Genomic DNA, 17,288 nt, shown 5'->3' with positions numbered 1-17,288 from the left:
GTTTTCTTTTACATCACGTGGATGGCCGGGTGCGTGTGCGTTGTTTACCTGGGGAACACATAGCACCAGGATGCACTGGAAGAAGGCAAGCCGGCGGAGGCAGTGATGCTTTGGGCAATGTTCTGCTGGGAAACCTTGGGTCCTCCCATCCATGTGGATGTTACTTTGACACGTACCACCTTTGTACCCATTGTTGCAGACCATGTACACCCTTTCATGGAAACGGTATTCCCTGGTGGCTGTGGTCTCTTTCAGAAGGATAATGCGCCCGTCACAAAGCAAAAATGGTTCAGGAATGGTTTGAGGAGCACAATGAGTTTGAGGTGTTGACTTGGCCTCCAAATTCACTGGATCTTAATCCAATCGAGCATCTTTGGGATGTGCTGAACAAAAAAAGTCAGATCCATGGAGATCCATTCTGACACCGGCTTCACACCGCACGCGTTAGCAGGGCAGGAGCGGTGGGTGTGGAGAGCGGGAGCCCGCGCCCCCATTGTGGATTCACAGATATTGCAAATACAGACAAATATTGTACATTATGTCACATTTTCCGGTCTTCTCCTCCGAGCCCCGTCTGTCTCGTGCTTCTTTGATTTATGATGGGCAGCTGCTGTGATTGTGAAACACACGGGGCACTTCACTACATGATTTCATGGTGAAATTGGTTATTTTCCATGTTAATCTGGTCAGTTTTGATCAAGAACAATCCACTGTGGCCTTAAATCAGCGTGAGCAGCGTGGCAAAAATAGACTCGCGCCGAAACGATCGCGGCACTGCTGCTCCTGCTCCTGCGATGCGATGAGCTGCAGTGCCGCCTCTGCGTGCGATGTGAATGCTCTAATCTGTTATGGGCGCCGGAAAAAATACGCCCTGCTAACGCGCCTGCCACACTAAAATCAAGCACGAGAATTGACGAGTCCCTAGTGTCAACGTTACTGTGTGTGTTGCACTGAATATTTTTATTGCTGGGTGCCTGGGTGGTGGTTGTTGTTACAATAGTGTGACTGTAATTACGGATTAATATTTGCACAGGAGTTCATGAAGTGCCCTGTCTTAGAGCTTTTTACTGTGTGTAAAAAAAAACACTTATGTTCACTGCTGGAAAAAGTTGGCTTAGTTGGTTATTATTGCTCTATATAATTTCAAATGGTTCTAAAGCAGAGAGAAGAGAAACATTTCTCATTCAAAGCACTGATAGCAGTGATTTATGTTTTCTTTTTCAGGTTTGATGATTGAATGCCATATCCAATACCCTGTACCATTCAATTTGATTTTATTTAATGACATTTATGTCAAAGATACAGGAGAGTGATAATACACACATAGCAGCCAATACAATCTGTTGTTCAATATCTGACTGCTTGTATTGCCTCATGACTGATTAAAAATGTGCCTTGTAGTGTGCAGTAGAATTTTGATGCATCGCAATGCATCGTAGAATCGAATTGAATCGAATCGTTACCTGGTGAATCGTAATCGAATCGAATTGTGAGGGCAGTGCCAATGCACACCCCTATTATTTATCCATACACATCATAACGCCCTCATGCTCTTTAATCAAAGTAACTTCCTCTAGGAAACAGGGAACTTTCTCATGACTTTGGCTAACATTCTGGCAAGGTTCTATCATGAACAGCTGGTATGAACAAACCTTCTTCCAGTATTTTAATAGTGTTTGTTCAAAGTTGTCTGGCCTTTAATAATGTTCTCAAAATGTCAGCACAAAAACATTATTTATGCATTTGTTTTCTGAAACCACAAATGTTTTATTTGGATGTCCGTTAACAACGCTACTACTTGTTTCAGAATGTTTAGAGAACATTCAAAAGTAACCATCCTTTAAAGGGATGGTTCACCCAAAAACGAAAATTCTGTCATCCATTCAAGTTTTTCCAAACCTCTATGAGTTTCTTTGTTCTGCTGAACACAAAAGAAGATATTTTGAAGAAAGTTTGTACCCATGCTGCTTTGGGGCACCATTGACTTCCATAGTAAGAATGAATACATTTTCATTTTTGGGTGCACCATCCCTTTACTGTTAAGTCTACAACCCATCACTCACATGAGATCACAGCCAAAGCAAACCACAACCATCCAAGGATCCAATCAGTTCAATCAGACAAAATCAAGTCCCATCCTACATTTTTTTTCCTTGTTCAAGAAGCCGTTTCACTCTGATGTGTCACAAAAGGGAAGAAAAGACCATCACTTTTGTTCCATGACAATTTTATTTAGCTATTATAGGAGAAAGACACCAACATTGCCTGCAAATATTCTAAAAAAAAGCAAGGCCTGAATGATTAAACATAGCCTACATGCATTGTATCAGAACATTTAAATAATTGCCTTTATTTTCAGAGCTTTCAAAAAGTCACTTTCAATTCAGTCACTTCAAACCTAAATTCAAATAAAGCTAAAACACTATACACAGAGATAAAATATATACACCTTTTCACATTTTATTTTACCATAGTGTTCAGGTTCTCAACTGATCATACATAAAGTCATCGCTCATCAACACATCCATCTGAACACCTTTGCTGCGTCCCAATTCTCCTACTTATACTACGTCCTAAAAATGTGTACTATTTTTGTGAAGAAGAAGAAGTAGAAGTTATTTATATAGCGCCTTTCCATAGCTCAAGGCCGCTTTACATAATGTTAGACAGTACATTTGCCCACCCAAATACACAATACAAGCACAGGTCCACATTATGCAAAATACTAATTAAATAGATACGTCTTTAGCTGGGTTTTGAAGGTAGACCGAGATGAGACATTACGTAATGGTAGGGGAAGTGAATTCCATAATTTAGGAGCGTTGACACTAAATGATCTACCACCTACAGTGGACAACCGAAAACGGTGAGTTGACAAAAGACCAAGCTCAGATGATCTGAGGGACCGGGCAGGAGAGTAGTGGTGGAGTAAGTCAGACAGATATGGAGGTGCAAGACCATTTAATGCCTTAAATGTTAGAATTAAGACCTTAAAGTGAATACGTGATGCCACAGGAAGCCAGTGAAGATCATGCAGTAGAGGAGTTACGTGAGCAGAACTCTGGCTGCTGAGTTTTGAAAATACTGTAACCTTGCAATTCGTTTTTTAGGAAGACGAAGAAATAGAGCATTGCAATAATTAAGATTTCAGCATCAGCCCGAGTGAGAGAAGGTCGAAGACGTGCTATATTACGAAGATGGAAAAAAGAGTTTTTAACAACAGAAGAAATATGAGAGGTAAAAGATAGAGAGGAGTCAAATAAGACACCAAGATTACAGACAGATTAAGAAGACTTAACATAAACCCTATCAATTTCAAAGGGCAGGTCTATCCTTTTTACTGAGGTTGCAGAGCCAATAATCAGTTGTGTTATTAATTAGTTTAAGGAAATTCAAGGACATCCAATGCTTGATATCCCTGATACATGCAGTAAGTGAGTCAGGCAAGGATGGCCTATCAGAGCTGGTGGTGAGGTAAATTTGAATGTCATCACCATAGCAATGAAATTGAAGTCCATGCCTGTTTATGATGTTACCAAATGGATATATATATAAATGATAAACAGAAGTAGACCAAGAACTGAGCCCTGAGGAACACTGCCCTGTCAATCATCGTCACAGTTAAAACCCTCCACATTCAATTTAATTTCCTACCATATCAGAGAGAATTGTAGTAGCACGTTGATCTGCCAGTCGTGGGTATTTCATGCGGAGACTCCCCTCATGTGTTTGCAATTTGAATATGATGATGTGTTTAAAAGTTAATGGCCAAGCGTATCATTACAAAAGTTCTCACTGCTGTTGCAGAGTAAATATAATGTGGATAACACTGAATAAATATCTTTTCGTCAAGTTAAATACTGATAATTATTCTAAACCGGTCTACTTAACCGCCGGACTCGCACATCTCTCTTTTTATCCGCATTTGTAGTTCGAATCAAATTATTGTGCAACGCGAAGTGGGTTGTGGGTAATATTAGCCGTCAGAGTGTGCACGGATCTACACTGAAATAGTAGACCACCTGGGTATCTTTGGAATACTCATTTCAACATACTACGATTTGGGAAATACTAATTGTATGTAGCAATTATGGACGCAGACATATAGATGAGTTAATCTTCCAATGATTCGATCAAATGAACATCCCCGTTCACAAAGCACAATTCAGCTCCAGGAAATCATCATCATCACGAGGGAGATGGGGGCTTGATTCTGCCCCGGAGCTACTAGTTCTGACTTCCTATGGACTCGCCACCAAACTCAGTTAAAAGAGGACAAAGGGCTCGTGGTTGTCACAAGACAAAGAAACAACCAGACCTCTGTCTTTGCAATGACCGGTAAATGAACTCCACGACACAGCTAAAACTCAGAGTAAGCTCACAGAAACTGTTAGCTTATGGAGTACATCAAATAACTGATTATTGGACTTTCATTCAAATAGCCTTCGACATAACTTGTTAGTGTGTTTACAACTAATACATGTTAGTTAGACTATTAGGCATGTATATTACTCACAATTCATGCAATTATGTAACTATTGAATGAGTGGATGAAAAAGCATTGTTTGATACCGGTGTGTTCGTATGGGTATAATCCAACAGATGAGCTGAATGAAATCTTTATAGAATTGATCATGTCCTTATAGTAAGAAATTAGGTCTAAATTTACTCTCTGCTTAAGAGCAGGAAACTAAATTCTATAGATAACCCAATTTTGTGGGAGGGGTGGAGACACAGTCACCCCTGAAGCCTAATTGGCCAGAACCCATCCAGGGGATGGGCAAATGTTTGAGTTTAGTCTCAGGACACGAACGAAAAGTTCAGTTCTGTCTACAGTTCTGTGTACGGTTCTGTCTGCAGTTCTGTCTACAGTTCTGTACAGTTCAGACCAGAAGCAGTGCAGAGTTCAGCTCAAGTTCGGTTCCAGTTCGGTTCGAGCTAGTTCGCGGCCTGTTCGCAGTTCAGAGATGATCTAAGTCCTAGCAGTTTGACCAGAGTGAGTTCTGAACGGAGCTCCCAGGAGACGATCTGACGATCGTGACAGACCAACATCAGAGAAAATGGGTTAACAACGATTTCATTCAGGCCATCTGCTTTTCTCTCACTTTCCTTTCTTTTACTTAAAGTTTATTTTATTGCCGTTAAGTCTCGGGTTCTGTTAAGTTTCGCCGTAAAAGTCTCTCAACAACGAGTTTCTAACAGCGCGCTCCAACTTCAAACAACGCCCACAAGACTTTCATCCAGCCGCCAACACGCCACGTGTTCGGCTTCCCCAGACGTCAACCAGACCTTCAGCGAATCAAAGATCCGGGAAAATCCCTGTCCAGCCAGGAGAAGGGAATCCCCCTTTGTAAGATGACACGCGAAACCCAAACGCAAGTAACGCCTTTTTGATTCCAAGCTGAACTGGTGCATTAGATCAAATGTAATAACCCTGCCTAAGAAACGATAGGAGGTTAAATTACTGATCAATGGTTTCTTCAGGTCATGTTTCATAAATGCATAGATTGCTTAGGATTTCATAATTTCTCTCTCTTAGAACTTATTCTTTCCTCACCTTCTTCCTTTCTGCAACGTGTGAATGTGCGAGCGTGTGTGTTTATGTTAGATATTAGTTTGATGTGTTAGATTAATCAATAAAGTTCCGTTTGTATTCAAAGATAACTGTTCTTGTGTTATGTGCTTATCAATTTAATGTCTTGAACTGCCGATCTAAGTTACCTGGCTGTTAAATAGTGTTTCACTATTGTTCGGATAGTAATATCCGCTGCAGAGTTGATATTTACGGCCCGTTCAAATGAACGCTAGAAGAGTCATTTGCTCGGCTGTAAAATAGACTCTCAAAATTCCCTATGAATTCATTAAATTCATTCATTTGAGCTAAATATACATGTTTCCCTTTAACAGAGCCCCCTTTAAGTCCTTACATATCGGCGGACGAATAAGTTAAGGTGTAAACATTAATTCTGAATTATTTATAATACATAGTGTCATTCGAGTCTTTCATTTTAATTCAGTTCCCCGTTGAGTTATTATTTTATCTGACTCATAGTCGCTACATGTATTTAGGATGTGAATTGGGATGCACCACTTGTGATGTTTTAAAATGATTTGATTCTTGACCTTAGTGTTGGAGAACAGCGTAAATCAGTTGAGAAAAACTAACAATACCATCACTGAGTTTTCTTAATAAATATTAAAATATCATAATACTGATTGCTTTACTTTACTTTTACTTTTATGCATTTGGCAGACGCTTTTATCCAAAGCGACTTACATTGCATTCAAGGTACACAAGGTACACAGATTGCGTATCACAGTTGATTAACATTAGCTATAGATGGAAGACATTCTGATTTTCCGTTTGACGAGTACTTTAGAGAAGAAGGAATGGGAGGACTCAGTGTCCTGTGTGCCTCTGGTTTCATTCAAACACCCTTTGATCCTACGCACATCTGAGCTTGAAAGGTTGGTCTTCAGGTACAGGACAGCAAGAACATGTTTCTCACTATTGGAGAGTGAACACAAAGATCATTGATGAGACACTGGAAGATTGATTTTCGTCTTTCATTTTGCTAATGACATCATTACTAAAAATGTATGTTGTAAGTTATCTTGCTATGGTTTCTGCCTCACCTAATATCAGGATGGTCTCTTGCCAGAGTGGCAATCTCAAGTTGCAAACTCCCAGGATCCTGCAGTCTCAGAATCTCTGATAATTTGGGCAGTATTTGACAGACCCACTCCACTTTGGATCCCTAGAGAAGAGAATGGTACTTGATTTAGGAAACCAATTCTATTGATACAAAAATTCCCACTGTTTTCCCACAATTCATGCTCTTTCAAACAAAGAGAATAATGTAAAGAGAATACACTGAAAAGGTCCATATTTTTGCCTCCATGTTATATTGTGTCTAAAACAATTTTTCCAGTCTACTGTATGTTACAGTAAGCATTTCATGCACACAAATATTTTAAATATTCCAAATCATTTAAACAAATTAACCGTAGAGCACTCTAAGCCTCTGGGGCTTTAATTATCACTTTATGTTTTCCAATGTGAACAATTGTGATAAAAACACATACATTAAATTTACAACAAAACAAATCAATTATCTAAATTATTTTCACATTTCACTGCTATATCCGCCACCAAATCTAACATTTGTAACATTTGTTTGCCCTTTTTGAAATATAAATTTAAATACACCGATTAGGCATAACATTATGACCGTTTATGATTATGACATGAATAACACTGATTATCTCTTCATCACGACACCTGTTAGTGGGTGGGATATATTAGGCAGCAAGTGAACATTTTGTCCTCAAAGTTGATGTGTTAGAAACATGAAAAATAGGCAAAAGTAAGGATTTGAGCGAGTTTGACAAGGGTCAAATTGTGATGGCTAGACGACTGGGTCAGAGCATCTCTAAAACTGCAGCTCTTGTGGGGTGTTCCCGGCCTGCAGTGGTCAGAATCTATCAAAAGTGGTCAAAGGAAGGAACAGTGGTGAACCGGCGACAGAGTCATGGGCGGCCATGGCTCATCGATGCACTTGGGGAGTGAAGGCTGGCCTGTGTGGTCCGATCAAACAGACGAGCTACTGTAGCTCAAATTGCTCAAGAAGTTAATGCTGGTTCTGATAGAAAGGTGTCAGAATACACAGTGCATCGCAATTGTTGCGTTTAGGGGCTACATAGTGGGCCCAACAGTGAGCACGTGAGCAGTGGAAGAAGGTGGCCTGGTCTGATGAATCACGTTTTCTTTTACATCATGTGGATGGCCGTGTGTGTCGTTTCCCTGGGGAACACATGGCACCAGGATGCACTATGGGAAGAAGGCAAGCCGACAGAGGCAGTGTGATGCTTTGGGCAATGTTCTGCTGGGAGACCTTGGGTCCTGCCATCCATATGGATGTTACTTTGACATCACCACCTTTGTACCCATTGTTGCAGACCATGTACACCCTTTCATGGAAACGGTATTCCCTGGTGGCTGTGGGCTCTTTCAGCAGGATAATGTACCCTGCCACAAAGCAAAAATGGTTCAGGAATGGTTTGAGGAGCACAACAAGTTTGAGGTGTTGACTTGATTTCCAAATTCCCCAGATCTCAATCCAATTGAGCATCTGTGGGATGTGCTGAACAAACAATTCCGGTCCATGGAGGGCCCACCTTGCAACTTACAGGACTTAAAGGATCCGCTGCTAACATCTTGGTGCCAGATACCACAGAACACCTTCAGGGGTCTAGTGGAGTCCATGCCTCCACAGGTCAGGGCTGTTTTGGCAGCAGAAGGGAGACCAACACAATATTAGGACGGTGGTCATAATGTTACGCCTGATCGGTGTATGTGTACAGTATAAATATAAAACATTTATAGCATTTAACATCCACTCCAATGTCGACCTACAATTCAGGGAACAAATGTAAAGGAGAGAAATTGGTGGATCTAAAAAAATATGAAAACCACATTTGTCACTATGAGCCAGGAATTCCAGCGGTTTTCCCAAATGGTTCCACAATGAAGAAGGCGTAGGATTGTGTTTACAAGCAAGAGCCAAGAGATTTTTTTTTTTCTTCCTAACTGTTGATTTGTAATTTGAGCTTGCCATTTTAGAATGTGGATAATGAATGTGAATGCGTGTATGTGTGGGTCTGGATCTGATCTCACCACTTCGGCAAACACGGAATAGATTTGACTGTTGTCGTGGCAGATGAACTCAGCAGCTGCTTCTTGCTGTTCTTTGTCCTTCAGTTTCAGTTTTCCCTTCATCACTCGTCTCACATACTCAACCATTACTTCTACATGCAGCTCGGCCAGCAGTTCCTATACACGCATACAGACACACAATCTTCAAATGTATCTACAACTGTATCTTAAATTAGTGACAAATGTGAGATTATGTGTCTATTTAAATCATGTTATAGGACTATCAGAAATAATTTTTGCAGTATAAGTGGTTCTGACCTCTCGGCAGACAGGCTTTAGCTCTTTGAATTGATCTATGATATCCTCAAGTGCCTTCATCAGCTCCTCCACCACCTCACAATGTCCAGCAAACCAGGCTTGGGTCCACAGCTTACGGTACAGCGGCTGTACAGATAAACAAGTCTGGTTATTTCCAAAATGTAAGATATAAGTCAAGATATTAATATGGAAACATGTTAGTAAAGTGCATTATGTTATTTTCCCAGTAAGGACATGAAGGTATTGATCAGGGCAGTATCTCCAGGTAAACAAGTACTTGATTTTTCTTTTGTTCTTCACTAACCTTCAGTTCTGTGTGAATTCGACTGAGGAAGTATTTGTGACAGATGTCTTTGAGGTCTGCTAATGTGGACAGATGAGCAGTTCTAGTGTCTTCTGTGAAAAGATGTTCTGGTTTTTGTAGATAATCCCTGAGGATAGAGAAATAATGATTGAATCGAATTTTGAAATTAAGTAAATAATTACATTATATTGTAAAAGCATATTTAAACAATTAAAGGTGCAGTAAGCAATTTCTGAGAAACACTGTTGATATTTTGCTGCTTTCTGGGAAGTCGTGCTTAAGATGTCAGGTACGTTCAAGTTACTTTTGTTGGAGCAAGATGGCGGTGTACCTTCTCTTAATTCTCCCGAAGTTTAGAACATCTTTTGGACAATCTAGTTTCTCCTTCAGAGGGGCAACACTATGGAACTCTCTTCCCACTGGATTCAAATTGCAGAACAATATTAACATCTTCACCAGAGAGCTCAAACAGTGGCTTAAATCGGGCCAAAGTTGTTCACATGTGTAAATTGTGTAGTGTTTTATTTAACAATTGTGTTTTCTGTTGTAAAAGCCCCCATGGACAGGTGTTGAAAATTAGCACATGTGCTATAACACTTTAAACAATGCATCTGGTTTGTCCAATGTTATTGTTATGTCCATATGAAATAAATAAATAAATAAAAATTAACTACACAAAAATACAGAAAGGTTTTTTTTAACTCTTCTTCTAGAAAATAAAGTTCAAAGAATGTGTATCAGGTGTGTTTTGCTGAATGTTTTTAATTAACTTAGGAATCCACTGTAAACTTTATCGTGTAAATAAAAAAGCCTGACAATGTCACAGCTAAATTTCTATAAATATTGTGGTATTCCGCCATGTTTCTCACTGACATGCCCCAAACGCGTACAGATCGGGCCTCAAAGAAAATCCTGAGCTTCCCACTGGTATTTTTATCTTTGTGGTGGCGTTCATGTGCCTTCCACTAGTAAATATGCACATTTGAAATCGACACCTAAACAAACACACCCCTACCCTACCCATGAGAAACACACCCCTCCCTACATTGCTCCATCCCCAAAATAAAAAACACGAAATGCACAGGCAACCACTAACAGCTTGTTAAACAACAACAGCATATCTTGGTTCAGTCAGTGACACAGCAAAAAAAATATTTTTCTCACATAGTGCAAAAACAAAGCAACCCCAGTGTCCCTTTTCAGGCCTTCGCACTTTAAAATCTCTTTAAAGCTTTTCCAATATTAACGCAAGTCCTAGCTCTTGTCTGATCATAACCATTCTTCTTCCAATTAAATTCTTCTGACCTTTTGTGTATACACCCCCTACTGCTGATTGGCTACAAGAGTGGTTTTGGTGCTCTGTGGATCAGTTCAATCCACTTTTATTTTTTCTTCGATTTACACAGCTAGGATTGTGTACAAAATAATTTTTTTCTGGCACACACACAGAACAGACATCTAGCAAATATTCACAGAATTGTGTATTTAGGTGTGCGTTTCCTCAGAAATCGCTTACTGCACCTTTAAAAATATACATATTTTACAACTGCTGCCGTAAGGTAGAAAAATATTTAATCAAACTAACCTAAACAGGTGAATATTAATGAGAATAGCACTAAGAGTTTTAGGAATGTTTTCTTGTTTTCTTTTGAGAAGTTCCTCTAGACTTGTCTTATAGCTGCCATCGAAAGAAAAGGAGAGAGAACATGTCAGTCTTATTTTAATGCAATGAAAATGTGACAGTAAAATTGTGATAAAATAATTATCTACCTTAGAAAAAAACTTTCCAGCTGGCATAGAAGACTCCAGGCTTTACTTTCGCAGCCCAAAAGTGTGTTGACCTCTCTCACAGTCCCATCAACAAGCTATGAAACAAAAGTGGTTACACTTCAATATGACTAACCACATAAAGCCAAAAATAACGTTTTTTTTGTTGAGGAAATAGGTCTGATTAATGATCCCAACATGCAAAACTAAATTAATATGATGGTTACAGAGCGAGTAGAGCCCATAACCTACTGGTAAAAGATCTACAGCAAGGTTACTGCAGTAGTATCCATCCATGATCTCTGGTTCACTGCCATCACTCCATTTTTTCACTTCTTTTTCGAGAGCGTTGGATAACCACTGTCTGATCTCGTTCTAATGAGAGAAAACAAGCCACAGGAATTAGGCTATAAACTAAAGCAGTAACATATGGGGCAATAGGAACATTAACTAATACCATATCGACACCAGACGTGAGCGGCTCATAATCAATTATGTTGTCTAAATTGGAAGCTCCACGTCACATACTGGCGAATCGAATGTCTAATTTTTTCTGATGTACTACATGCATTTGTGCTACTCCAGACAACGGGACGAATGGATTTGGTAGGCAGCCTAAATCAGTGTAGACGGTACAACCCCAATTCAAGAAAATTTTGTAAAATCTGTGATTTGTTCATTCTCTTGAAGCTTTATTTGTTTGACAAAAGTACAAAGAAAAAAAGGTCCAATATTTTCACTGGCCAAATTAATTGTATTTTGTAAATATAAACAAATTTAGATTTTGGTGGCTGCAACAAGATTATAGAATACAGTCCACAATTAGCAGTTGAATTGGTAATAGGTGAGGGTATCGTGAGGCTCAGAGTAAGGCTCAGACTCAGGCAATCCACCTGTCATTCAAAGTGGCCACGGCCTTAATTATGCAGAACTTTAAGGCTTTATATAATGTAAATGAATGAGTTATAAAAAAATTCACCCCCCTAACAGTTGTCATGAAGGGCAAAATTAGCCGTATAGACCAAAACCACAATTTGTACCAGGCTGTAAACATGTTTTTTTTCTGCTGTAAATTTTTTTAACATGGGGCTCAATAAGATCCTGTCTCTAGCAGCCAGCCGTTGAATTGCAGTTTAAGTCACTTCGATATTGGCTTCAAGAGAAACTGGGGGAGGTTGCCGCTTGGTTATGCCTCATCCCTCTGTGCCAGAATTGTCAAACAAAAATCACATTTCGCAATGCAAGATTGCAAAGTATTTCGATCTTTCACCATCTCAGAATCAGAAAGCTTTATTGCCAAGTACATTTTTTACACATACAAGGAATTTGTTTTGGTGTTGTGCAAGTCACACCGAGTCGCTATCTACCATACATAATACTGTGGAAAGATTCATGGAATCCAGAGAAATCTCAGTAAATTTACAGGGCAAGGCAAGTAACTCAGACCTCAGCCCTCAGACGGCATTGCATGAGAAACCATCATGCTACTGTGTTAAATATAGCCACATGGACTCAGGAGATCTTTAGAAAACCGTTGTCACTTAACGGTCTGCTGCTGCATCAAGAAATCCAATTTAAATCTGTTATGCAAGGAGAAAGCTATAATGCAGAGATGCTGCCGAGTTCTCAGGCCCAAGCTCATCTTAGATGGTCTAAAAGACAGTGGAAATGTGTTCTGCGTTCAGATGAGTACACATTTCAGCTTGTTTTGGGAAAAACGGGCATTGAGTTCTTAGTCCCAAAAATAAAAGGGACCACCCAGACTTTCATCAGCGACCGATGCAAAAGTAAACATCATCATGGTAATGGGGGTGCATCCATGCAAATGGCATGGGTGACTTGCATATGTGTGAAGGTACCATTGATGTGAAGGTGTTAATTGACTTTTCTGGGAAGCAAGACATCCAGGCCTTATGCTGCACATTCTACAATAGTGGTTTCTAGACACTCTACACCATGGATGTGTTTGACTGGCCTGCCTACAGTCCAGATCTTTCTCTTATTGAAAATGTCATGAAAAGGAGAATCAGACAACAATAACGACCACAGACTGCTGAGCAGCGGTCTTGTATCAGGGGAGATTTGGCAAAAATTCCACTTGCAAAACTGCAACAATTAATATACTCAATTCCCAAATGATTAAAAAGTGTAATAAAAGTAAAAAGTGCCTCTGTCCCAGAGGCAGACAATAGTGAAGTATTTTTACTTTATGTACATTTTTCAAGTATAAGGACTTCATCACGGTTTTTCTTTGGAATGTAGTGAAGTAAAAGTATCCCAAAGCGCAATGCACTTTTTACTGAACTAGGGTGAATTCAGGTTGATTGGGACACTTTTTGCCATTGAGATGACTGGGGGAAAAGTGTCCCATTCATCCTGAATTCACCCTACGTTTCATAAATTAAAAGTTTTTTTTACCTTTAATACTTAAATTAAATAAACATTTTTGTACTTTCTTACTTTTACTCAAGTAAAAGTAATTAAAAGTTCAAGTAAGAAAGTACAAAATTTGTTATGTAATTAAGTATTAAATGATATTAAATATGAAACGTAGTGTAGTAAAAAGTACAATATTATTTTTTTGAATGTTGTGAAGTAAAAGTTTTCCAAAGAAAAAGTACATATACTTGAAAAAATGTCCTTGAGTATTAAGTAAAAATACTTCACAGTTTGCCTCTGCTCTGTCCCAACTTTCTACTGTATACTGTATAAGAATCTGTTAGATTATGCAATTGTGTTATTCTGAAATAAAGTTTACTATTGATTTATCCATTTTCTAATATCGCCAGTCATGTACTGAATCACCTCTTTGTATGAGAAGTACAGTTCCTCTAATCTCTTAAGATCTTCTTCGGGTAACAGAGGTCCAGGTGATGAATTGTTGATGTGCTCCTCTAGTTCTTTGTGCTTCAGTACATCTCTAAGAAAAACAATGTTAAAGAATATTAACATTTCTGAAACTGTGTCTGACAATGTTGTATAATGTATAATATAATTAATTAAACGTGTACTATGTAACTTTTCCGTCCACTAGAGGTTGCATATTCAAAACAAAGGCGTAGTTTGAATCTTGGGACATGTGGTCTTCACCTCACAGGCGGTGGAAAAGAATCGGGATGGGACTCGGGCAGAAATCATGTTCATGGATGCGATTATTAACGTTATGTAGTATGAAGTAGAGCAGGGCCGAGTGTTGTGGAGCTGAGAAAGGCCTCTGGAGCAATTGTTAATAAGATGAAGGCAACACACGGCTCACGAGCAGCTGGACTTTTATTATGCCACAGTCACCGGCACCACTTCCGCTTTTCCGGTCATGAGTATGAGGTAACGCAGCTCTGTTTATTATATTAGATACATCTGAGTGTGTTAAATGATGTTATGACGTTACTCTGTGTGTTCGCTCGGTGGCTGCTATGACACTTGTTCACACTGCAGTGAGAGTAAAGCGTTTCTGCAGAATAAAACCGGAAACTGAGGGTAACGCAGATATGATGCCATTGACAGGCGACTCCCTCACACGTCCCAGTTCCTTGGTTAAAATCGCAATTTTCCCACGATTTACAAATAGTTGGAAACATTTGGGATATTTTAAGTACTCAACAAAATATATAACACTGGCCTAGTGGTTTTAGGATATTTTACTGAAAAAAATGTATATAGTGCACCTTTAAGCCATTATTTTGACAACTTACTTTGGGTAGTATCTGACAATCCAATTCAATATATAGAGGCAATCCTCAAAATCGCTACAGGATCTGGAGAGCTCTTGGAGTCTGGTGGAGAAGGTTTGATGGTAGAGTTTAGCATACGTTCTGCAGATGTCAAAGTCTGGTGGGTAACATTCTCTCAGATTTCGCACCACTCGGAGCAGGTCTTTTTGTACTTGTTTGCCCATTCGACACACCTCTATCTTCAAGGAGGTAGAAAGCTGGTCTACCTTATTCTCCTTTTCATCTGCATTCTTCATTCGTTTCTCCACGACTGTCTGGAGTAGTATGTCATGCATCTGTCTGCACTTAGCGGGCCTCCATATTGGACGCTGATTCACAGACACTTCCGCCCAGCGTCTGTCCTGTGCCTCCTCTTGAAGTATTGAAGTCAAAGCACTCTTGAGTGTCTCCTGATTGTCGTCATTGAAAGAATCATTGATGGCCATCTTCAGTCGCAAAATAAAGGTCTCATGGTCTGTCTGCAAGTCCTCCTCTTTTTCTGCCCTGGCCACTTCATTTAAACCAAAGACACGTTCCTCAGCTTCCACAAGCTGCTGCTGTGCTTTAGCCAAATGGTTCTGTTCAAGGTTCCCATTGAAATCCAGGTCCACTGCAGAATGTGAGAAGACAATTCTATTATAGTCACTTTTAGATTGTTTTTTAAATATATTGTTGGGTTTCTAGAACCCAGTTTGAAAACCCTTGTAAAATAGTTCCTTTAAATTTCAATAGCCTACATGAAAAGATTGTTACCTGATTGAGTTTCATTGGATTTGGAATTCTTCTGGCGTTTCATAAAGTCAGGAATTTTCATTTTCATTTTGATCGTTTGTTTCTGACTTCCCTCTTCAGGATCACCAGGGGAAACTGCTATGCCATCAATAGTATCAATGTCCACAACTAAAGTGTAAATCAGAAATTAAATAATGATAATAAACTTGCTTCATTTTCTCTAATTTACAAGTTCTATATAAAACTATAGTTAATGGAGTATTTAATAGACTTCATTTCAGCTTGACAAAGTCGTCAATGCATATCACTGGAACCCGGACCCTCCTACTAGCGCTACACAGCTGCTGACCAACATGAGAGAGGTTCCACAACAGTGCAAGATTAGTATTAGCATACTTTTATGATGCTCATGTAAAGCTAATGAGCACTATGCTGGTGTGGGTATTTCTGTAAACATTTTATTCAAATCCAAGTATATTGTAGCAGAGATTTTCAAAAATAGGAACCCATTTGCTCCTATGACTTTTGTGTACCCATTACAATAGTGCAATCAACAAACAGAAAAGGATATTGATCTGTAAATGAAAATCGAACTGAGCTTCACCAAGTTATAATTTCAGCAATGTAGACATTCTAGACAAGATGACAAAAAACAAACCAACAAAAACAAACAACACATTGTGCTATTTTACCTAACAGTGTTTCGGGGTTGAGAGCATCTTGAAATTTTGTCGTGAAGTTTTTAATTTTAATAGTTTTTGGTATTTTGAAGTTGTTCTTTTTTTTCTGACTTTGTGCTTTGGGATCTTCAACAGCGATGCCTTCATCACTCCTGATTTCTTCACTAATCTCAAGGTCTTCTTCTGAAAGCAAAGAGTAAACAACAGTGAATGTACAAATGAAAACATTAATCTTATAAATTATTCAAAGAAAAAAAAAAAACTGTCAGAATATTGAGGCATAAGTGTCAGAATGGTGGTTATCTTTCAGGATGTGCTAACATGCAATAATACAGGCCCCGATATACTCACGCGCTATTTCCGAAATCATATATTTCTCTACTATATAGTATGCGAGTATATATTCGAATACATAGTATTCGAGAAACAGCAGGCGAATAGTCCCTGGGTGACCTACTACTTCCGACGAGATTCTGAAGTGCGCATTCAATAGACACTTTACTATCCCATGAGGCCACGGGAGATACAGTGGGGAGAACAGGTTTTTGATACACTGCCGATTTTGCAGGTTTGCCCACTTACAAAGCATGTAGAAGTCTTTGATTATTAATTTGCATTTTATTGCATGACGTATTTGATACATCAGAAAAGTAGAACTTAATATTTGGTACAAAACCCTTTGTTTGCAATTACAGAGATCATACGTTTCCTGTAGTTCTTGAACAGGTTTGCACACACTGCAGCAGGGATTTTGGCCCACTCCTCCATACAGACCTCCTCCAGATCCTTCAGGTTTCGGGGCTGTCGCTGGGCAATACGGACTTTCAGGTCCCTCCAAAGATTTTCTATTGGATTCAGGCCTGGAGACTGCTAGGCGACCTCAGGACCTTGAGATGCTTCTTACGGAGCCACTCCTTAGTTGCCCTGGCTGTGTGTTTCGAGTCGTTGTCATGCTGGAAGACCCAGCCACAACCCATCTTCAATGCTCTTACTGAGGGAAGGAGGTTGTTGGCCAAGATCTTGTGATACATGGACCCATCCATCCTCCCCTCAATACGGTGCAGTCATCCTGTCCCCTTTGCAGAAAAGCATCCCCAAAGATTGATGTTTCCACCTCAATG

General features: G+C 39.4%; 1 protein-coding gene across 1 annotated transcript in view; it reads right to left on the bottom strand.

The window, feature by feature from the left end:
• Nucleotides 1–2,221: 2,221 nt before the first annotated feature.
• Nucleotides 2,222–17,288, bottom strand: part of tnfaip2a (tumor necrosis factor, alpha-induced protein 2a) — a gene marked incomplete at its 5' end in the record, with an annotated part of 60,450 nt that continues 45,383 nt past the window's right edge. Inside the window, 12 exons of the mRNA XM_079830772.1 lie at nucleotides 2,222–6,508; nucleotides 6,637–6,758; nucleotides 8,678–8,833; nucleotides 8,975–9,100; nucleotides 9,279–9,405; nucleotides 10,864–10,956; nucleotides 11,049–11,143; nucleotides 11,298–11,420; nucleotides 13,851–13,965; nucleotides 14,738–15,365; nucleotides 15,509–15,655; nucleotides 16,180–16,350. Coding sequence (XP_079686898.1) covers nucleotides 6,331–6,508; nucleotides 6,637–6,758; nucleotides 8,678–8,833; nucleotides 8,975–9,100; nucleotides 9,279–9,405; nucleotides 10,864–10,956; nucleotides 11,049–11,143; nucleotides 11,298–11,420; nucleotides 13,851–13,965; nucleotides 14,738–15,365; nucleotides 15,509–15,655; nucleotides 16,180–16,350 — 2,081 coding nt within the window. The 3' untranslated portion in view covers nucleotides 2,222–6,330. The remainder of the gene's footprint in view (nucleotides 6,509–6,636; nucleotides 6,759–8,677; nucleotides 8,834–8,974; nucleotides 9,101–9,278; nucleotides 9,406–10,863; nucleotides 10,957–11,048; nucleotides 11,144–11,297; nucleotides 11,421–13,850; nucleotides 13,966–14,737; nucleotides 15,366–15,508; nucleotides 15,656–16,179; nucleotides 16,351–17,288) is intronic.

Source organism: Gobio gobio (assembly GCF_949357685.1).
Source record: "Gobio gobio genome assembly, chromosome: 12".
Taxonomy (NCBI): Eukaryota; Metazoa; Chordata; class Actinopteri; order Cypriniformes; family Gobionidae; genus Gobio; species Gobio gobio.
This window is presented reverse-complemented; position numbering and strand designations above follow the sequence as displayed.